This window comes from Poromitra crassiceps (assembly GCF_964638095.1).
Source record: "Poromitra crassiceps genome assembly, chromosome: 5".
NCBI lineage: Eukaryota > Metazoa > Chordata > Actinopteri > Beryciformes > Melamphaidae > Poromitra > Poromitra crassiceps.
This window is the reverse complement of record NC_139642.1, coordinates 35,123,457-35,147,488: the sequence shown is the minus strand read 5'-3', so window position 1 is coordinate 35,147,488 and position 24,032 is coordinate 35,123,457. Positions and strand designations below refer to the sequence as shown.

The 24,032-nt window shown below is 44.9% G+C and overlaps 1 protein-coding gene across 1 annotated transcript in view; it reads right to left on the bottom strand.

Annotated features, from left to right (window-relative positions):
- Window positions 1-20,047: 20,047 nt before the first annotated feature.
- The window catches only part of smtla (somatolactin alpha), a gene marked incomplete at both ends in the record, with an annotated part of 7,497 nt that continues 3,512 nt past the window's right edge, over window positions 20,048-24,032 (bottom strand). The window contains 2 exons of the mRNA XM_083636976.1: window positions 20,048-20,245; window positions 23,567-23,746. Of these exons, the coding sequence (XP_083493102.1) occupies window positions 20,048-20,245; window positions 23,567-23,746 (378 nt within the window). The remainder of the gene's footprint in view (window positions 20,246-23,566; window positions 23,747-24,032) is intronic.

The window sequence follows — 24,032 nt, the reverse complement described above, 5'->3', positions numbered from 1 at the left end:
ACACACACACAGTCTCACACAGTGTAATCCATCAGTTTGCTTTGGGGCTATGGTTTTCATTAGTGGAGGACATGTTAAAAAGCCACAGAGAAGCCACCCAGCCACGCGGCCCGGCTGTGGTGATGTGGCCGGGTAGCTGAGGGGTGTGGCCGGCTGGCTGAGGGGCGTGGCCGGCCGGCTGAGGGGCGTGGCCGATACACACTCAAGTGACACGTCCTCACGAGTCACGGCCAGCTGGAAGTCTCACAAGGACTCCAACGACTCTATCCTCAGTTCACATTAGCTTCATCCATCTCCATTCACTCCTCATCTGCTGGATATTTTGATCGCACTACTGTCGGGGCTATTCAGCTTGAAAACAGCCATAAATCAATTCACGAAAAACAGTCATTTTGCAAAGTTGCCAAACTCTCACACATATTATTGAGTTGGGAAGTAAAAACAGACTTGAGAAAAAAATACCTTGAGGCTGATTGATTCTACTAGAAATTCCATGAGTTTCACCTTGGTCGGGGTGGCCTGACAGTGTGCTGGAGCCCGAGCTGCTGCCTGTGAGAATGTGCTAACACGCTGTGGTTTTCTAGCACAGTAAAAGCTCAGCTCCGTTCGACTTGATTGATATTGGCTAGCAGCGAACTGTTGTAACCCTCAACGGCTGCCTGCAGACTCCTGCCCGCCTCCCTCCACACAGCTGTTTCCTGCCCCAAACTGCTGAAACAGTGGTGCAGCAGGGCCAGGGCTAGGCCAACATAAACCAAGCCCGCGCTCCTGCACACACACACACGTGCACAAACTCAAACACACACGCGCGCGCACACACACACACACACACACACACACACACGCACACAGGCACAGATCCATACAGTACGTGCACACACCCTCCCCTTTCCCTCCCTAATTGACCACTACTGGTCACCTTGCAGCACTTCCTGTTTGAGTTGGGTCATTTCCTCTTTCCTTATAGGAGGCTTCTCCTACCTACCTACCCCCCCCCCCCCCTCTCTTTCTTATTCTCCAATACAACTCCACCCACTCAGACACACGCACGCACGCGCACACGCACGCACGCACGCGCACACACACACACACACACACACACACACACACACACACACACACACACACACACACACACACACACACACACACACACACACACACACACACACACACACACACACTCTTCACATACGGAGGGGGGAACTTCTTTCTCCTCATCAGGCCAAGCATCTGTGTGCCAGTAGTGACATGACTGGGAAAACCACACATATGTCCCATGTAGCATGTTTCCCTACCTTCACATCTGGACAGAATGAAGTCTGGTGAAACTTGTGGGACTCATAACTCCAAATAGGCGCTGGCGGTATGAAGGGTTGAGACGCGGGCCTGTGACAGGACAGGAAGGTTGCTGGTTTCGAATATGGCTGCGAATGCCTGAGTAATGCTAAGCTTTCCTCTCATCTCTGTCAAGGGCTACTGTTAATGTGCCATTGAGCAAGGCACTTAACTGATCCTCGGTGGCCAACAGCAGGAGGCTGTGTTTCTTGGCAGAATGTGGAGCAGTGTGTTGCTTAAGTCTTCCATAGATGTAGAAAACATTGTACACTATTATTTTTTGTGAGAAAAACACAGAAAGTCGATGGGGAGGCAGCAAAAATCAAAAGAAGAATTTGTTCACAGCACCCTGGGAGAATACCATCAAACCATTACTTTGTGTGTGTCATACTGTACATACAGAATATTCTTTCCCTCCCTCTCTGATGACGAATCAAAACAACTCTAAATAGGCTCTGTTTATCGCCGGAGTCAGACTAAAACAACTGTTTAGAGACAATCCCAGAACGCAGCCTGATGAAGACAGGACAAATCGCTTGAGAAACGCTGGAGCACACTTCAAAGTGGTCCCAAATGAGCGGGCTCACAAATGTTTGCCCCTCAAGTGTGCTCGGCTCACTCACTCTGGAGTAGCCAGGGCAAAGACATGAGCCAGATTGTTTGTGACAATTAGGCTGATGCCAGATATTGGCCGCCATGGCCTCCACAATCACTTGTCCCCATCAGCCAACTGTGTTTATCACAAATTGTAATTTGGAAAGAACTCTGCAGCGATTAGGCCCAGGGAGTGGTCAGGCAGAGAGCTCGCCCAGCCCTAAACAAGAGAGCAGTGTTTGGGCAGAGTTTGCACGAGGTCCCACTGAGGAGTGAGAGGGGTGAGAGAGAGTGTAAAGAGAGGAAGGAGGGAGGGAGGGAAGGAGGGAGGGAAGGAAGGAAAGAATGAAGGATGGGAGGAAATACAGAAGGATGGAAGGAAGGAAGGAAGGAAAGAAGGAAATAGGGAAAGAAAGAAAGAAAGAAAGAAAGAAAGGAAGAAAGAAAGATAGGAAGGAAGGAGGAATGATGGAAGGAAAGAAGGAAGGATTTAAAGAAATAAAGAAGGAATGAAGGAAGAAGGAAAGAAAGAAAGATGGAAGGGTGGATGATACAGAAAGAGAGAGAGAGAGAGAGAGAGAGAGAGAGAGAGAGAGAGAGAGAGAGAGAGAGAGAGAGAGAGTAGTGACCCTACAACACTAGGCTACTATCTGATCTCCATCCATGCTGCCTGATAAGGAAACATTGTTTTGTCAAAGTTTGATTGATGCTTTTTATCTGAGAACAGAACCTGACAACCACAGTGGAACCAGGTCGCTCGATAAGAGAAGACTCTCTCTCAAATCATTATTCGTCGGCAGAAATCTGCTTCCTGCTTTGGCCGTGCATTTTCTAAGACAAACGTTTTCCATAGCTTTTTTGTAGCCTACCGTTTGGAGGCTATGATAAAGAGCAAATTCCAATTCATATCTCTGGCATGCACGCCGAGTAATGACACAAATGGCTTTCAGGGTTTGATTTCTTTCATTTGATCATTAACACTTCATTTGTGCCTAAAACCCTTTGAGGCTCCAGTGGTTTTAACAAGCAACTCCTGTTACCCAGAGTGCTAAACACACGCTCACATGCAAAGAAACATGGACGGACACACACACACACACACACACACACACACACACACACACACACACACACACACACACACACACACACACACACACACACACACACACACACACACACACACACACACACACACACACACACACACACACACACACACACACACACACAAGGCACCTGCTTGGAATGTGCGTAACACAGTGATTCTCAAGCTTTTTCACATCAAGGACCCCTGATTTAGTCCACATCAGAGCCACAGATCCACATTTGATTAGATGTTTTTCTCTCAAACTCAAGTGAATATTTGTATTGTTAGACATGATTTTGTTCAGACTTTCTTGAATGTCTGTATATAGAGAGATAACAGTGAAACTATGATCAAAACAGTCATTCTTCTATATTCTCTGATTGTGTTAACTTCTTGTAAATGAAATAATGGATAACCATTCATCACATTTTCTGGGGACCACCCTGGAACCCCCTCAAGGACCCCTGGTAGTCCCCGGACACCGCGTTGAGAACCACTGCCCTAACAGCCCATGTTGCCAATGTCTCCTCAGTCGTCCTGTGAGGCTCCTGTCTCTCTTCTCTCTGATCACAACAAGCCGGGGACATCTTGTCCCACGGGGAATCAGCTTCATGTGTAAATATGGCATTTGTTTTGGTCTTTGATATTGTTTAATGATGCACGACACAAAATAGTCTGGCAGAGAGAGGGAGAGACAGAGACAGACAGATCGAATGAGAGCAGCATCTGTTCAAGTCATTGAGCAGCCGTGCAGGCACATACCTCATCGTTCCATCTGCATATGACATCAAAGACAGCCAAAGTGAAATAGGGCACAGTGTTACCCAAATGTCCTAATGATATGCATTCAGATCCTTTTCTTCTGCACTTCCTATAGGCATTTGAGGTTCTTGACTGACATCTGGTGGATGTGTGTGGTAGCTGCACATCACCCCCAACTGAGTGCAAAGTGGGGGGTTGCTACTTGTTAATAGGCATTTCGCAGGATTCACACGGCGTGTTGAGACAGGCTGCAGTGCATTAGTGCACCGGCGAGTGGGAAGCGCGTTCGATTCAAGTGCTAAGAAGTCACATGACAATCTGACACATGACATGACACATGACAAACCTGTCATAATCATCCCCTCTGATTCTATCCCCATCTCTCTCTCTCTCTCTCTCTCTCTCTCTCTCTCTCTCTCTCACACACACACACACACACACACACACACACACACACACACACACACACACACACACACACACACACACACACACACACACACACACACACACACACACACACACACACGTTCAGCTCTTACCTTGTGTTGCCTCAGCTTCACATTGCAATTGTCAACCTGCAATGTATATAATTGCAGCACATGGTGCAAACAGTACATAGTAATTATAATACCCGATAGATAGATAGATACAGTAGATAGATATATACTGTAGATACAGTATATAGATAGATAGATAGATAGATAGATAGATAGATAGATAGATAGATAGATAGATACAGTATGCAGATAGATAGATAGATAGAGATAGATATATAGATAGATAGATAAATAGATACAGTAGATAGATACAGTAGATAGATAAATAGATAGATAGATAGATACAGTAGATATAGATAAATAGATAGATAGATAGATAGATAGATAGATAGATAGATAGATAGATAGATAGATAGATAGATAGATAATACAATTCTGGCAGTTATCTGTCCTCTCTAATTGGTTACAGTGTCCCAGATTCAGCAATAAGAACTCCCTTGGCTCGCCTGTGCCTTTAGAGTCCTTCCATATTAAAGGAAGGCTTTGCCGATTTTCAAGCCGCTTTGTATCATTACAATGTCAGTAATGCAGATGGGCAGCCTTTACTTTGTCTTCATGTTTTCCTGCACTGAGATCTCTTCAGTTTATTCCAGCACTTCCTGTACAGAATGATGCAAAACGCATCATTCTGTACAGGAAGTGAACAGATGTTGCTTGAGGGCGGCTTCGAAGGCGGCTGTTATTGTTCTTTTTTATTTTCTCTGTATGCGCACTTCCACGGACAATCACATCGAGAGCCTTACCCTGGGTTCACACCACAAGCATCGCAGAAGCAGCGCTGATGCAGCAGCGCTTCACCGAAGCTTCGAGCAGGAGCCTTGCCAATCACACCAGAAGCACTCTGTTGGTGAAAAGGAGATGAGAATTAATGTTATTCCATTACTATACTTTATTTGGGTATGTGTGCTCTAGCAGAGTTTAGCCAAGTTTAGGACAGAGAGGAAGACATGCAGCATGTCTCAAACCAAACCAGACTCATCCATCCACTCTTTCAGAAACAAGGCGTGGTTTCTTTCCAAGATGAGGTATTATTGGTCATTTAAAAAATGTGACATCCACTCTTAATTGCTTACATAAAATGCACATTGTTATTGCAGTTCACTATTAGGGACCTTTGTTTCTAATTCATTGTATTCATTTGTTTTCAATATTAAGCAGTAAATCAAAATTAATTAATTTGAAGAGGATGGCAGGGAGCTGACTGCCTGTTACTGTTACTATATTGAGCACTCTGAAAAGATTAATAACCCATGGCACATTTAAAACTCCAACCTATAGACAGCTCTCATTTTTCATCCAGGAGACTAAACCCAGAGGCTCAAGAGGCTGCGGCTTCTCGCTGCTTCTGATTCAAGTAGTGCCAAGCTTCTTTGCATTTGACTTCCTGTCCCCAAACCCCTGGAAAAAAGACAAAGAAAAAAGAAATCCCCATAGCCCTTTCTAGAGCTTCGAAGAGATCTCTACTCACACACACTCTCTCTCACACACACATACACACCCCCACACCACCCCCCCCCCCCCACACACACACACACACACACACCCACCACCACCACCACCATCACCACCAGCAGCAGCAACAACAACAGAATCTGAAGTTTGAGCTATATGGCAAAATGGCCAAACTGATCTCACAGAACGTACGTGAAATGACCACGATCTCTTAACACGGCATTCTGTGGTGGTGTCACGGAATGTGTTAAAATTCCGTGCCTGGACCACGACCTGGACCACTGGACCAGCTGGCAGCGGTCTTGAACATAATGACAGTCTCCCCTTTAAATAGGTCAAAGTTGCACCAATAGGAGAAGGGATATGAGTGGTGGACCCATAGCGCTACCCGACTTGTAACTTTCTTGTCAAAAGCTGGTTCGAATCTTGACCCGGTCCCTCACCCCAACCAAGTTGCTTTTGTTGCCTAAACCCAACCGTTGTTTTACTTGCCTAAACCCAATCAAGTTGTTTTGCTTGCCTAAACTTAACCGGCGATTTGAGCCGTGGCTCCCATGACCCGTTACCGGGCGAGCCAACTTGCTACCGGGCCAAGTCGGTGGTCACGCCGGGCTGGAGGCGCAACCAGGAAGTCATGTGGCTCCTCCGATGTGGGGCCGAAGGAGGCGGTTACTGAAAGCCCTTCTCGGCAAAGTAACGAGGCAGAGCCGGTGTCTGTGCTGGAGGAACGAGGCAGAGCCGGTGTCTGTGCTGGAGGAAGAGCCGGTGTCTGTGCTGGAGGAACGAGGCAGAGCCGGTGTCTGTGCTGTCTGTCTGTCTGTGCTGGAGGAACGCTTCACATCATTTGAACACTTTCCGTGACACCATCACAGAATGTGTTGTTCAGAGGTTGTGGTCATTTCAGGTGTTTTTCTGAGATCATATGTTGCAACGGCAAACTTTCAGTTTTCTTCAGACCGAAAGATTTGGTTATGCGAGTTATGCTTCGGCAACAAAACAAACAACAGAAAGACATCAGCGGCGCATTGGAAGGTAAAATAAATCAGCCTTATCAGTATCAAACAGAGGGAGCCAGTGAATCATCCCACTGACAAACAAGAGCATGGTGTGCCTTTAATTAGACATTTGCCTTGTTAAAAGTCAGCGGTTGGCAGCAGCCACGCGGCCTTGAGACGGCGAAAACAAAAACAAGAAAGAGGAATGCTGCCCTTAGATGTGGCAGCCACGGCTGACAAAAGGATGAGCTAGATTTCCAGGCATTCATCATGTCAGAGGAAGGTCTAAGTAGGAACAATGCAGAGCCCTAAGGACCTCCGCAGGACAGCCGACTTCGTACAATATCTGCCAAATGACAGACTGCTGTGCTGCCGGGTGCCTGCTGTCCACCCATTCCCTTCCAATCGGCCCTCACATCTATTCAATACACGATCTAGCTCATATATATTATGCTTCTATTCACCTACAGGGACTAAGGTTGAAAATTAGCTGTCTGTCTGTCTAGCTACGTATATCTCCACTGTGCGTCAGACCTTTTCTTAGAAACATTTTCTCAGATTTTTCTCCCATTTTGTCTGCAATTGTAGGCTACTTGGCCTATTCCCCCTGCTGTCCCGGTCGTTGCTCCACCCCCCTGGGGAGCGCCATAGACGAGCACATGCTTCCTCCGATACATGTGCAGTCGCCAGCGGCTTCTTTTCGCCGGACAGCGAGGCGTTAGCACGTGGGAGGATCATGCGATTCCCCCCAGTTCCACTCCCCCGGACAGGCGCCCTGACCGACCAGTGGAGGTGCTGCTGCCCCACCGGCTTCCCACCCGCAGACGCGTCACACGGCCAATTGTGTCTGTAAGAACGTCTGACCAAGCCAGAAGTACCACTACCGGGCGGGAATTGAACCTGGATCTCCACGGTAGTAGGTGAGTTCTTTGACCTCTACACTACCCAGACGCCCCAGACATCAGACTTGACTTGTATTTCCTTGATTTTCTCACACACAGCCGGTGTCACATAACCTGGAATTTTAGTCAATTGAATTAACACCTTTAGCTTCAGAGCTGCTTTTCACTTTTTCCAGACCTTCACCTCCCTCTCTGCTTCCACCAAGCGCATCTCTTTTTCTATTCTCTCCATCCCCATCCTAGCCTTTACCCTCTCCAGCCGCCTCTCTCTCTCTCTCTCTCTCTCTCTCTCTCTCTCTCTCTCTCTCTCTCTCCTCCCCCATCCTGTCTGCAGGCTGCCAGGCACAGATAAGGTGTCTTGGCAGGCAGCTGGAGTGCTGGCCTTCGCCTCGCTGAGTGGGAATCCAGGAAGCTGTGTTCACGCCACGTCGCTGGAACAATAGGGCGGGGAGGGGAAGCAATTGGGATGAAAAAGATCAAAAAAGAGAGAGAGTAGAAAAATGAGAATAGGATTATCAAAGGGTTAAGGTCAAAGATAGATACCAATAAGCCAGTAGCTACAGTACAACGTGAAACACAACTCAAAGCAAAAATGTTTTCCTCCCTGATTTTTTATTGTTTTGCTACTGTATGCCTAAGTCACACAAAAATAAATTGCCTATGAGCAAAAGTGAGAGTCGTGCCCCTTACTCAAAACACAACATGTGTTGTGGTTGCACTGCATTCTGGTCTATTGAGGCTTCTGTCAATGGAGAAATGGGTCTCTGTGGAATGCCGTGTAGGACAGCAGGAGTGCTGTCCTACACTTCCCACAAGTGCTTCCCACATTGAACCAAAGTCGATGTCACTTCCTGCTTCAACATGCGTACCAAGGTCTTAAAAAAATATGAATATGAATATGTGGTGAGCGGCGAGAGACGATACTTTTTTTTTATCCCGTTTGAATGGTACCATGAGGTACACATGTACATTTTGTTAATTTAAAAGATAACTTTGCATGTCAAGAGAGTTGCAGTTTATGGTAAAACTGAAACGTAATGTTTAGTGTTCCATGAAACCACGTAATCAACTACATCTCTCATCTCGCACTATATACGTCACACCAACACCAACATGGCCTGGTGGGAGAGATGGCACATACGTGACTGACTGTGTGTAGTCTTTCTGATTTATAACTGATTGTGCAACAGTTTCACAACAAACTGCAACTTTCTTGACCTGCAAAGTTACCTTTTAAATTGACAAACCTCATGCTACCTCATGGCACAATTCAGACGAGATCAAAAAAAGTGTTGTGCTTTGCCGTTCACCACCATTCCTATTTTTTTTCAGACACCCTCTATACATGAATGGTCTGTCTGACCTGTCTGAAATTGCATTTACACACACACACACACACACACACACACACACACACACACACACACACACACACACACACACAGACACACACACACACACACAGACGCGCACACGCGCATGTGTGTGTATGTTAGTATGTGTGTGTATGTTAATGTGTGTGTGTGTGTGTGATCACTCTGTGTGTCCGTTACAGTGAAAGCAGCTGCAAAGCCTAGATGTGTAAAGTGTGGCTACACACACTGCCATCACCAGTTCCGCTCCCTGTCTGATTTACTGTCAAGACGTTAATCGGGCACACACACACACACACACACACACACACACACACACACACACACACGGTGCACGTACACACATACACACACGCACGCACGCACACACACACACACACACACACTCACACACTGTGTGGTGTACCTCTTTCACACCGTGTACAAATGCCAGTATGCGTACACACACTTGCACAATTTTAACCCTTCACCTTTCTGTAACTTCTTTAATTTTACGGGTCAAGCAGTATTTCAAAATAGTTTTTTATGGTTTGTTGCAGTCTAGTACAGACCTAGAATAGGTGTGTTTTGCTACATAGAGAGCACTAAAATGAATGGAAGAAAGTTGAGACAATTATTAGACAAGTATTTTGAAAGTCAATCTACTCCAGTTTTCTGTGACTGAAAACTTGCATGACACTATCGGCATTGCTGTGATGTGGTAAAGCCCACCCATCTTGTTCTCCAGGTTCAAATAAATGGGAAGAATGATGTGCAAATCATATCTGACACACGTCTGGGTCTTATCATTGCTATCAGCTGTCTCTTTCCCCAGCAGCAGACCCAGTCTGGCGGGCTAGATTAAGGCCTCTCTCCCCCTGCTTGAATCAATGCTCCGACTGCCCACCGCTGCCCCAGCACAGACTAACTAAGACGTAATGTCTCTACTTCATAATGTGCTGTCCTGAGACCAGACATATCTCACTCTGTCTTGATTATTTGCAAATAGACTATTTGACACAGGTCTGCAGCCGGTGGAACCACATGAAAACTGAAGCACGCTCACGGCCTGTTCGAAGTGGTTCAGAACTACATAAACAACTGGTCAGCTGTGGAGGGCATGGGAGGAAGCCACAAATTTGGGGTTGGAGTACGGGGGACCGCAGCAAGTAAACATTATAATTCAAAGCATCGTGCATTGTGGTTGGATGAAGAATGGTATCGGTCAAAGTTACGCAATATGGGTTGTTGACATTTTTTAGTAGTTGAACTGTAAGGTCACATCTACAAATATGTCTTAATTTATTTATTTATTTGTTACAAAATCAATACATCTATGCAAATGTTGAAAGTTATTGCAAGTTATTGACTAGCCACCACAACACTTGCATGCAATACTCAAAAGTATTTTTTCAAAGATCTTTTTTTTAATGCCAGAAAAAAAGTTAGCAAAATAATGCTGGACATAGGTCAAATGCTTTGCTATCAATATGTTGTTCCATTTACTTCTCATAGACTCCACTCACTTTAACGTTTACACTGATAAGAGTCTTCATACTGAAATAAAATAATAGTCTACATCAATTTAATAATGCACCGACTTTTTTGTTGCTTTGAGCTGGCACAAATCTTCCCGGGGTAATTTGACCTTTTTCTACTTTTAAATAAATCACTTTGCCTTCCGTATTTTTCTTCATAGCATTCTTATCAATACATTTCGATCCATTTGAAATGCATTCAAACATCCAACTCCAGTGCCTCCCCCTAGCACAGAGGGGGGAGCGAGTCTGCATACCTTATTCAGTATTGCTACCGTCAAGGCCAAATGAAGAAGGGGAAAAAGGCAGAGGATGGGAGTGCTTTCCTGGAGCCGAACCAGAGAGGCGGTAAATCATAATCCCTGAGCCGAAACTGCATTCACCACACCTATCAAAACTCATTTAGGATCACAGGCCAGAGGTCTAACTATTTACTATCTGTGAGCTCCCCCTCTTTTCTCCAATCCCTTTCTTTCAGGGGAAGAAAACAGATAAATGAAAGCCAAACACACATGGATAATCCCCAGCGTCTTTCCAAAAAGGAAATTATTATATTTGAAGTTATGAGAGGGCTTCCTGAAGCGAAGGAAATGCACTGGATTTTCATGCCTGTGTCCTGATCTAAGAAAAACACAAGCGGACGCAGACTGGCAGACAGACAAATATATACCCCTTCACCTCCCTTCCTCCTGCTAACTCAGGCCCTCAACGTGCATTGTGATTTACAGTATATCTCAAAGCAGAAAGCCTTAAAGAAGAAGAAGAAGAAGAAGAAGAAGAAGAAGAAGAAGAAGAAGAAGAAGAAGAAGAAGAAGAAGAAGAAGAAGAAGAAGAAGAAGAAAAAGAAAAAGAAAAAGAAAAAGAAAAAGAAAAAGAAAAAGAAAAAGAAAAAGAAAAAGAAAGAGAAAGAGAATGAGGAATGAGTTGGAAAACTCCAAAAGGTCCTTCTGGCCGGAGACGTGAAGGGAGGAAATTGCATTGATTTAAGCTCAGCTTCTTTTGGCATCTGTCCGCCCTCTTGGTTTTTCTTTCCCTAAGTGAGAGCGTTTGTTCCACAGACGCTGGTTTAGATACACTGCTCTAAGATGTTTGTCTTTGTCTTTCATTATATCCGCAGTGAGTGGATGAGTGGACGTGACTGACAGCATCCCCCCCGCTTTAAGACAGACATGTTAAGCAGCGACTGAGGTAAGCTGTTTCGTGGAGAAGCCACACTTTAACTTTAACTGCTTCTTTCATTCACAAAATCAAGCAAAGTAGCAGGAGCAGCCATCTCTCTACACAGGTTGAAGGCATGAATGGAGCTTTTCTCCAGCTAGTCTATGTAAAGTGGAATACCACTCAAAACGTAAAAACTATGTCATCCCCAAGACCTTGGGCATTTAAGCATGTTAACATAGAGCTGCTCTGTTGATAATAGAAGTGCTGCTATCAAAGGAACTGAACCAGAAAAGGCATCCATAGAATCAATGCCATAGCGATCAATAGTAAATCACTCAGGCTGCGATGTGACTGATCTAAATGTGATGTGGAACAGCACCTCTCTGCTACTCCATACAGCTGAAAACAAACAGTGGGAATGATTAGTTTTACTTAGTTTTTTTCCTTACATTTATTTTTAAATAGTAATCCAACATTATTCATTATGCATCAACATGAATTATTACTTCTTCTCTCAGACAAGGACATTTAACCTTAGTGATAGATTTGTGCCTCGCTGCTCTCATTTACCATTATACTTACCAGCACTGACACTGTGACAGTATGACCATGCAGCCATGAGCAAATCCATTTTCGATTTCGATTTCGATTTTGGGAGACGGCTGTCATTTATTTGATGTGTTTATTGCACATTTTGCAACCATTTTTGTTTCAATAAAAAGGAAAATCCTTGCAGTTCTATTTTTCTCCTCACCTTTCATTGTCACTAAGTGCCCCCCCCATTTGGGGGGGGGGGCACGGTGGCTCAGTGGTAGAGCTGTCGCCTCACAGTCAGAAGGTCCTGAGTTCGATTCTCGCCTGGGACACTGTGGGCGCTGTGGTTGTGTTCCCCCCCATATCTTCAGTGCCTACTGCCCAGGTGGGGTATCTCGTCGTAAGGGCCTTTCTGTCTGTTGTGGAGTTTGCATGTTCTCCCCGTGCTCCCCCAGGGGGTTCCTCCATATATAACCCCCCCACTAAAAACATGCAGAAGATCAGATCGTCATCGTCATCCGACCAGTGACGACGACAACATCCGAAGTTGGTCCCCGGGCGCGGTATGAGAAAGCGACCACTGCTCCTGGCCTGCCCCCTGGAGGAAAGGACAAGCCTGGATGGGTCAAATGCAGAGGACATATTTCACCGGCCACCATCAGCATGAGTGTGTGTAGTGGCCGCATGCATGTGTTGTAGTGTGTTGTGTGACAATAAAGACGGGCTGCCGTCTGGAAATCGTTTTTTTTTAAGCTTCGAATCTATTAGAATACTGTACTCCTCACTGAAGCTGAACCTATTAGAATACTGTACTCCTCACTGCAGCTGAATCTATTAGAATACTGTAGGCTACTCCTCACTGAAGCTGAATCTATTAGAATACTGTACTCCTCACTGAAGCTGAATCTATTAGAATACTGTACTCCTCACTGAAGCTGAATCTATTAGAATTCTGTACTCCTCACTGAAGCTGAATCTATTAGAATACTGTACTCCTCACTGAAGCTGAATCTATTAGAATACTGTACTCCTCACTGAAGCTGAATCTATTAGAATACTGTACTCCTCACTGAAGCTGAATCTATTAGAATACTGTAATCCTCACTGAAGCTGAATCTATTAGAATACTGTACTCCTCACTGAAGCTGCAAAGCCCACATTTTTTATTAGGGGACAGCCCTACATTTGGAGAACACTTTTATTCAGATCCTACAGTGAATTAATTGCAAGCTTCAAATTGCGAGCAATTAGCTAGGAGTTTAAATGCTAAGACAACCGGTGTAAGCAGATACAAAGAGGAATAAGTATAGGAGATATTAGAAGAGTGGACACAGTTCCTCAACCAACGTTTCTATTTACAACTTGTAGATATTTCCCATGTCCTCACAGCTTGGGAATGCTCAGTAGGACAACACATCCATGATCCCCTAGCCCAGCGGAGAGCTTCAGTGTGGGACGATTGATGGTCCCTTCCCCACCGAGTTCACAGCCGTCAGCCTGTTGCCCCACAGGCTAGTAATCGCCTAATTTCCTCGTGGTGTAAATCCCGCCGTTCACAGCTTTCAATCGCCACAGACCAGGGGGCGCCACAACCAACGCCATTGCCCTATTAAATAGCCTCATGTTGAGGCATCCATTCCTTTTGTCTTTACCACATGCGGGTTATGTAATGGTGACAACCCTGAAAAGCACTGCATGCTGCCAGACAACAGTGCATTGATTTAATAGTTGAGTAAACAATGACGCAAAACCAAATATACTCTCACCTCATTTACACCCATGATTTACACCTGGTATTAAAATGATAATTGTGTCCAGACAAGGAAAAAGGCATGTTAATGCAAGGTAAATGTGATTGGATCTGCCTGAACACATATGGAGATAGTCTGGCTTGCATTGTATTAGGATTTTAGGTAGGTGTAACAATCCGTAGGCTACATGCAGCTGTCCGGCATCTGGTTGTTGTTGATCATAGGTGACCATTATGTGTCTCTACTATAGATTATTAAGGGGGAGGGAAGAGGTATAACTCTGGTAAAAAAAAAAAAAAAAAGGCTAGGAGGAGATGTGTTCAACGCTGCCCAAAGCAGACCTAAAAAATAAATAGCTATGTTATAATGTTAAAATGTTAAATAAACGTTATCTACATTAACCCTACAGATTTGCCAACACCTCAAATTACTTACGTGCAGGTTTTTGCTCTGGAGGGCAGATCTGATGTCACTGCGGATAACGAGAAAACATTAAAATACCAGGTGTAAACACGAAGATCATATAATTTATTATCTGGATAACGTATCAGGATACAGATCGCATAGTCCCAGTGTAAATGGGGTGTTTGTCTGTTTGGAGACACTTATCTCTCTCTAGACATTATGATCAGCAAATATCCATGGAACATTCAGACCATCCTAACAAGCGAGCAAACGAGAACTTAGCTCTATTTTCCAGGGTGTTTTAAAACGACCAATGTTGTTGTTTGTGACCTCTTGTGGTCGTATGAGTAACTGCATGCGTGCAGTGAACACGCCAGTCTGGATCGGTAACCAGAAAGCAGCGGCGACCTCTGGCGGACTTTAACGTAATGGCACATAAGGGAGCAGGGGTGGGTTAGGTACCATCCCCACCTCTCAACTTTGTTGTCGCGAGAGGCCTGGTTTGTATCCTGACGTGTGACGTTGTTAACCGTAACCCAAACCACAACCCTACTGTAACCTTAACCAAGTGTTTTAGTGTAACCCAAACCACAACCCTACTGTAACCTTAACCAAGTGTTTTAGTGTAACCCAAACCACAACCCTACTGTAACCTTAACCAAGTGTTTTAGTGTAACCCAAACCATAACCCTACTGTAACCTTAACCAAGTGTTTTAGTTGCCTAAACATAACAAGTAAACATGCAGTTTTCAACCAGGAAATGCAGCACTGTGCACTGAACCTGCCCCGCCGTCACCCACCGCCCACTGAATAACGAGCTGCTCCTGCTGCACCGGTGGCCTCGAAAAAATGACTCGCTCATAAATGTTGCTCATTATGTTGCTCATATATGTTTCTCATGAGTATGTCATTTGAAATAGACTTATTCTGCCATTTCATTATGATGACGTGTTGGAACATTCATTCATTCATTCATTCATTCATTCATTCATTCATTTCTATTTCACAACAAAAGAAAACTCATGTATCCTCGTTGCATGCACTTTCCTGTGGAGAGGTTTTCAGCATTATATTCAACTGTCATGTCATGGTTTCTCTTTCCCCAGTGTTAAAACCGTCTTTTGAAACATTAGCCTGCTGTTGCAACCTTAGGACACATGTGACAGCTTTAAACACATTGGAGCACTTAGCTGGGCCTGACCCCCCATGACTTGTTGACCCTCACTCCAGTGACACGTCTCCACACAGCCTGGTAGAGATGAAGACCAAGCCGAGGCAGGACAAGGTGGACATGTCTCCACACAGCCTGGTAGAGATGAAGACCAAGCGGAGGCAGGACAAGGTGGACATGTCTCCACACAGCCTGGTAGAGAGATGAAGACCAAGCCGAGGCAGGACAAGGTGGACATGTCTCCACACAGCCTGGTAGAGAGATGAAGACCAAGCCGAGGCAGGACAAGGTGGACATGTCTCCACACAGCCTGGTAGAGAGATGAAGACCAAGACGAGGCAGGACAAGGTGGACATGTCTCCACACAGCCTGGTAGAGAGATGAAGACCAAGACGAGGCAGGACAAGGTGGACATGTCTCCACACAGCCTGGTAGAGAGATGAAGACCAAGCGGAGGCAGGACAAGGTGGACATGTCTCCACACAGCCTGGTAGAGAGATGAAGACCAAGACGAGGCAGGACAAGGTGGACATGTCTCCACACAGCCTGGTAGAGAGATGAAGACCAAGACGAGGCAGGACAAGGTGGACATGTCTCCACACAGCCTGGTAGAGAGATGAAGACCAAGCCGAGGCAGGACAAGGTGGACATGTCTCCACACAGCCTGGTAGAGAGATGAAGACCAAGCCGAGGCAGGACAAGGTGGACATGTCTCCACACAGCCTGGTAGAGAGATGAAGACCAAGCCGAGGCAGGACAAGGTGGACATGTCTCCACACAGCCTGGTAGAGAGATGAAGACCAAGCCGAGGCAGGACAAGGTGGACATGTCTCCACACAGCCTGGTAGAGAGATGAAGACCAAGCCGAGGCAGGACAAGGTGGACATGTCTCCACACAGCCTGCATGGTAGAGAAATGAAGACCAAGCCGAGGCAGGACAAGGTGGCAAGGGCAAGTTTGGACATGCACAGTGCTCCTGTGCCCATGGTTTGGGATGTCTGATAAGCCAAACAGTTACACAGGACTATGTAAACATACCCTCCCTTGCATACATAGGGTCATGCATACAGTATACACGCGCGCACACGCGCACACACGCACACACACACACACACACACACACACACACACACACACACACACACACACACACACACACACACACACACACACACACACACACACACACACACACACACACACACACAGTGACAGCTCTGCATGCCACAGCCTCAGAAGTCTGGAGCTCAGGGTTTAGAAGGGGGGTGGGTGTATTTGAGACCTTCTGTCATTCTTTCATGGCCTGAAAACACATTCCCTCTGGTCTGCATCGCTGTGCTGAAATGGCTTGGTCACGCCCACAAAGAGCAGCAGTCTGGGCTGTCAGGCGTCCCCTCCCCTCCCCGCCCTCACCTCTGCCCCCTCCCACACCCCTTCTCCCCCTCTACCTCACCTCTGCCCCCTCCCACACCCCTTCTCCCCCTCTACCTCACCTCTGCCCCCTCCCACACCCCTTCTCCCCTTCTACTGTTCACAAACAAACATACAAACGCTTCAAGTGACAAGTTCTTGCTGTATCATTAGCTGCTGAAAAGGGGGCAGAAAATGGGAAAAGAGAGCAGTTGTTGGTGTGTGTGTGGGGGGGGGGATCACATGGGGGTTGGAGTGGATGTGTTGGGGGGGGATCACATGGCTCTGTTGGTCCTTTCCAAGCTGTCATCTTGAGCCATAAATGAAAGCAAAACAAGTGAGGGGAGCCAGCCGAGGCTCAAGGACTTCCTACTTAGAGTGTGGGTTTCATATGGAGCCAACACCGCTTCCCAGCCTAACTCCTCTAGCTATGTACCTGCCTTCTACCCAGCCGTTTGCTCTCCGGATCCAACTCACTCCTCGTCATGTCACACTATTAACCTCCAACTCCTCTATCTCTTTCTGTTGTTCTGTTTGCTTGTCCCTCTCTCCCTTCTCGTCTCCGTCAGTCTTTTTCCGCGTCTCTGCTTGGTTGAAAATTTGCAGGCAGAACATCACCTACACATTCCACATTGTCCTCTTTACCTCTGTTTGCCTCCTTCTCTCAATCCATTTTCTCTACCACTTGTCTTTGGCTCCTTTCCTCTGTTTGCCTCCCCCCTTTTCTGTCTGCCTCCTCTGCTCCACTTATGCATCCCAGCAGTCTAGATTTCCTTACCTCGGGTTAGAATAGTTAGACTGTGAAATCACCCAGGCCCCCATACCCCTCCCTTCACCCCCCCCCCTCTCTCTCTCTCTCGTCCCTCCCCTAACCACTTATAGCCAATCTTTAATATTTATGGCCTCAAAGCCTGGGGAGTGGGTGGGGCCGGGGGGTAGCCTTACCTGGCCTATGCTTCCCTGTGTGTTGCCAGTGAACAGAGTGGGCTGAAGTGGGGGTTGCGATGCACGGAGCGCAGCAGAGGCAACCCAATCTCCTCTGTGCCCCATACTGAAGTGATTAGGCCACAGGAAGCTGAACCTGACATTGCTGACACGAGGCCCCTCTACCACATCCTGCCCCAACATCCACCCACACCACACGACACCACCTCTCCACACTGACACCCCGTTCACTGTGCCGACCGCAGCCTGATTTACATCTTCTGATAGATAGGGGCTGGAAGAGCAGAGGACATATAGAAGGACACTCAGGAGGGAAGGAAAGAGATAATAGTGTCGGGAGAAACCTGAGATCAGGAAAAAATAGTGTTTGTGGTGACTGCTCCCTTTATTGTTTCCCTGTCTCCTGGTGTGGCAGCAGATGTAAACAGGAACAAGCAATGCAGCCTGCCAATTTCAAGACTATTAACTGGAAATGGAGCCAAGTAGCCTACTATAGTGCAGGTGCTTTACTTGGGCTGCTTCTGGCTACTTGTATCAAGAGAACTGTGTGCAATATGATGATTCTGATATGAAACTTTCAGTCAGGGGTTTTCCTCACTTGTCTGAAGAAAATCTAAATATAATCAATTTTGCCACATGTCCAAAAAGCAAAGAGGGAAGGCTTACCGCTTTCCATTCCGCATTAACGTCCTGTGCATTTTATCTCGTCATGTGGCAATACAAAAAGTCTTGAATAGTTTGGTAGTATGACTTGGCAGATCTAGTGATTGAGATGACCGTCACGACAGAGCACTACTGCCCTCTTGTGTTTTGGGGTGGAAAGGAGAGGACAGCTGTGGAAGTTGCACTTAGTTGCACTTTAGGGATTTCACTCACTCACTCACTACCTCTATCTATCTATCTATCTATCTATCTATCTATCTATCTATCTATCTATCTATCTATCTATCTATCTATCTATCTGTCTAATGCTGCTAAAATCCAACATATCCAGATGAAGATTTTTTGTGTGTGCTTTATTATCCTTTATTAGCATCCTAATTCTGCAACATACATCCATAAAGGTTTTAACAATATAGCAATACAGCAGGCTGGGAATTAAAAATGAGAAGATACTGTAAGTGCAATAGTGTCTTTAGATTTGAGAGTAAAAATAGAACATACTTTGGAATCTGGATAGCATGTTAATAATATCTAACTTTTGACTATTAGCACTTGTTCAGAAGCAAAATACCCAACAGTTTATTTGTGTAATTTTACAAATGCATTTACTGTAATTTCCCCTCATTAAAACAATCTAATTTAATTAACACAATGTGACATAATTACATATAATCCCATATCATCTACAGTAAAATCAAACAATAATCTCTTTATTAATGTCTTAAATGTTCTTGTTCAGACTAAATATGTGTAGACTTTTAAATAAATTATTTTTTGGGCATTAAACAAGTCCATGTTATATGTAAATAGATAACCAGTTTACCATTGTGATTTGTTTTTTCTCTCTCTCTTTTTCCCTCTCTCTCACACTTTCTCGCTCTCTCTCCCTACATGAAAATGTTTCTCTCTTTTTTTGGTAGCAATTGCTCTCTCCTTGACTCCCATCTCTTTCATTCCACTAATGCTGAAGTGAAACCAGCTCCATTAAAAAAATTGAATCTGCACTGAATACTCAAGGGGCCGTGGGAATAATCAAAACACTGCGAGAGCCAGCGAGGAATACAAACTTCAGTTCAGAACAAAGGAAATGGAAATCAATGGCAGGATATGCAGATTCTTTTTGACAGCTCAACATGCAAATAATCTTTTGGGAATATACCCTGTACTGCCTCTGCCAGGTTAAAATAATAACTGAGAAGGAAAATATAAAATTCAGTATCTTGATGATGGGGCGCGCAACATTACACCTACTTAGTTTTTGTGAAGGTGTTCCAAAACAATCAATAAAGAATGCAGTGTATTGCAAGCAAGCCTGGATCGCCTAAGGCAGCATGGTCATATCTACAGTATACTGTATGCTGGAATTCATTTGAAGCTAAAAAAAAATGCTATTCTATGTTTAATAGGAGAATGCTTAAGTTCTCTAGTATAATGCACAGTTGTACTTGTCAGTTTGTCGACACTGAAGAAGCTTGAGGAAGGTCTCCATCTTATGGGCGTCTTTCTTGAAGCAGGTAAGTAAGGTATAGTCTCTCAGGACAGACTCCAGCATCTCCGGCACATCGTACTGGGTGAGGCCATGCTCGCTGTAGGTTGTAGTCAACATCCCCTCATCCAGCATCTACACAGGCAGAGATGGAAAGATCTTACACATATCTTGCATATAAATGAGTAATATAAAATTTGTGGACCCCAGGAAGACTAGCTTGTCACTTTGGCGGCAGCTAATGGGGATCCTTTTAAACAACAACAATAAATGAGCAAACCTATGTATGTATGTATTATGTATCACTGTGTCATTTTCCTCAGACACCGTCGGCCTAACAGCATTCATATTTGGCACGTGTACCGGCAGGGGTCCCGAGCAGATGGTGACAGGGCCAGATTTTTGAATTAGGTCATTAGGGACAACTAAATGGGCAAACATAGCTAATTAGTGGCCAAAATGTGTGAACACAGGTTCAGCACCAAGGAGAGCTCCATTCGTTACTGATGGAGCAGGCCTGAGCGGAGTTGGAATGAACCAGGGCAGTGGACTATGAAAGCCCTCTGGAGAGAGAGCGAGAGAGAGAGGAGAGGCTGCATGCCAACTCTGTGAGCTAGGCCTGACTAAATGGCCAGTGATCGTGTGCTAAGAGAGAAGGTCCGCACACTGCATGAGCTCCCATTTACCTTTTATTTAGCCATCCAGCAAAACAGAGTAGTGACGTTTCGAGCACACACGCTCTTCCTCAGACATGAAGACATAGACAGGACGCCATGTTTAAATACCCGTGGCCAGGTCATGTGACATGTCACATGATCCCGGAAGAAGTTACATTTAGAAAATACAATTTGACAATATAACAACATGTTTACACAAACATCAAATATATACAGCTATATTACACTCAATATAGGTCAGACCCCTAGAGCACAGAACATACAGAATATCAGGCCAAAAGGCCGTCATACGCTACAACTGGCTAGGTCTAATAGGCGTCTCTATATTTGAAAGGATGACCCTAAATAATGTATCAAGGAATCATATACAGAAAACTCTCACTATAAGCAGCATTAGAATTATAATTATAAGGAGCAGCACAGGAGACTACATCAGATTAGAGTTACACATAGCAGTTACACATAGCAGCAGCACACAATAGAAACATAGAAAAAATCATGACAGATGTAAATATCTCCACAAGACCAAGATAATCAAAGAAAAGGCTTAATGCTGGAAGCCATCTCTGGACACGTATTGCAGATTGGTGGAGAGTGATGTATCTGTGATTTTGAACAAAAGGAGGGAATATAAAGTGAGAAACAATTTATCTAAAGAGCAACGGGATGAACTCAAGTCTATAAGAGATGATAACACTTTAGTGATTCAGAGTGCTGATAAGGGGGGTGCGATTGTAGTACTCAACCGTGACTCCTATGATAATGAGGTACTTAACCAACTCAACAACCCCAAATTCTACAAAAAGCTGGACCATAACCCCGTCTCGGTTTTCAAAACACGGGTTCACAACCTACTCAACCTGCTCCTTGAAAATGAACTCATTACCAAACCAGAACAGTCTTTTATGAAGGTCGATTTTCCTATCACTGCTGGTTTTTATACTCTACCTAAAATTCATAAATCTTTTGTGGACACACCTCCTGGACGCCCTATTATTGCTGCTATGGGGTCAGTCACAGAAAAAATCTCTGCCTTTGTGGACTATGCTCTCCAACCTATGGTAACTGCCCTTCCATCATACACAAGGGATTCTATGGATTTTATAAAAACTGTACAAACAATCGAACTGACTGATACTGAACAGTATCTAGTAACGATGGACATAGAATCATTGTACACAAACGTCCCATTTGAGGGACGTTTGTGTCCTCCCTCGCCTTGTTTATAAAAAAAACTCCTAATCTTCGTAATATGCTGGTGAGATCTGATCTGCCTCCTCCTCGCCCCCCCCCCCCCCCCCCCCCCCCACTCACTTTCTTAGTCAAATCCCCTCAGGCAATTACAGATGTGGAAACTGTCAGCAGTGCCATTTTACGTACAAGAAGACCTTCAACCATCCACATTCTGGGAAAAAATTTGATATAAAAGGACTTATAACTTGTAAAACGCAGAATGTCATCTACATGCTGCAATGTCCTTGTGGTCTTATTTATATTGGTAAAACCTCTCGAGCCCTTAAAACTCGCATCACCGAACACAGGTGTTCAATCCGTAATCAGGATCCATAGCCCTGTAGCTGTCCACTTCACAGAGGCACGACACAACATTTCCACGCTCAGATACATTGGTATTGAAGCTGTCCACTGCCCGCGGAGGCGACCTTGACGCATTACTCCTGAGAAGAGAACTTTTCTGGATATACACACTGGATACCCTCTCCCCTAGAGGTCTCAATGAGGATTTCAGCATTAAGCCTTTTCTTTGATTCTCTTGGTCTTGTGGAGATATTTACATCTGTCATGATTTTTTCTATGTTTCTATTGTGTGCTGCTGCTATGTGTAACTGCTATGTGTAACTCTAATCTGATGTAGTCTCCTGTGCTGCTCCTTATAATTATAATTATAATGATGCTTATAGTGAGAGTTTTCTGGATATGATTCCTTTCTACATTATTTAGGGTCATCCTTTCAAATATAGAGACGCCTATTAGACCTAGCCAGTTGTAGCGTATGACGGCCTTTTGGCCTCATATTCTGTATGTTCTGTGCTCTAGGGGTCTGACCTATATTGAGTGTAATATAGCTGTATATTTGATGTTTGTGTAAACATGTTGTTATATTGTCAAATTGTATTTTCTAAATGTAACTTCTTCCGGGATCATGTGACATGTCACATGACCTGGCCACGGGTATTTAAACATGGCGTCCTGTCTATGTCTTCATGTCTGAGGAAGAGCGTGTGTGCTCGAAACGTCACTACTCTGTTTTGCTGGATGGCTAAATAAAAGGTAAATGGGAGCTCATGCAGTGTGCGGACCTTCTCTCTTTGCATATTCTTGTTTTTGGTTCCTGCACCTGCCTTATTGTTTTGGATGTGCGCGACTACCTTTTTTCTACAGTGATCGTGTGCTCCAACGGGTATCAGAACTAGTACAGTATATATTACCAACAGTTTTGATGTGGAAAAAGGGGAAATTACTTATCTCTCACAAAACTATTTATAGCACAGGAGTAAATAGAACATTTTAGGGGAATAATGAGTAACTCGAGTTCTTGGTTGGCAAAATCTTAACACTGGAACCTCTATATACAGTACTTAAAAGATATTGAATGATGAACCTCCCCTAGTGTTTTCATTTGGTAAATGATGACATTGCATTTTAAAACCGAGAATAGAGGCTGTACAATGTAATTAGTCTAGTTCGCACATTCATACCCCGATTGGATCTTCAGGGGCTTACGGTATCAACAGCAATGCAGAGGTGGGGTTGGACCTACCTTCTTGATGAGGACCACCACCCCTTGCTCCAGACTGATCAGTTTCTCCCACACCCACTTGGTCTTGTTGAGCAGCATGTCTGGGGCGTGGTCATAGCGATCCAGCGTGGTCTGCAGGTAGCCCAGAGGCTCGATCCACGACCGGACCAGCATCAGCACAGAGTGGAGCAACCATTTGTCCTGCATTAGTGACATGTGTTTTATTTGCAGGAGAAAAACCCCTTGAGATGTACCATCTGGTTTTTGAGGAGGTCCTGAGAGTTGCACAGTTTGCCCGTGAATGAAGAGTTGAAATCATCGAACTGAATTAGAACTGGTGAATGAGTCAATTCAAATACTTATTGCCCCCTAAGCAAATTGGTCTGACGAGAGCCATCACAAAAAGACGTCACACAACACAACAAGGCACGGCAACTACAGTAGAACTATACTGTAACTCTTTTTGGTGCGCGATGACATTTTATGC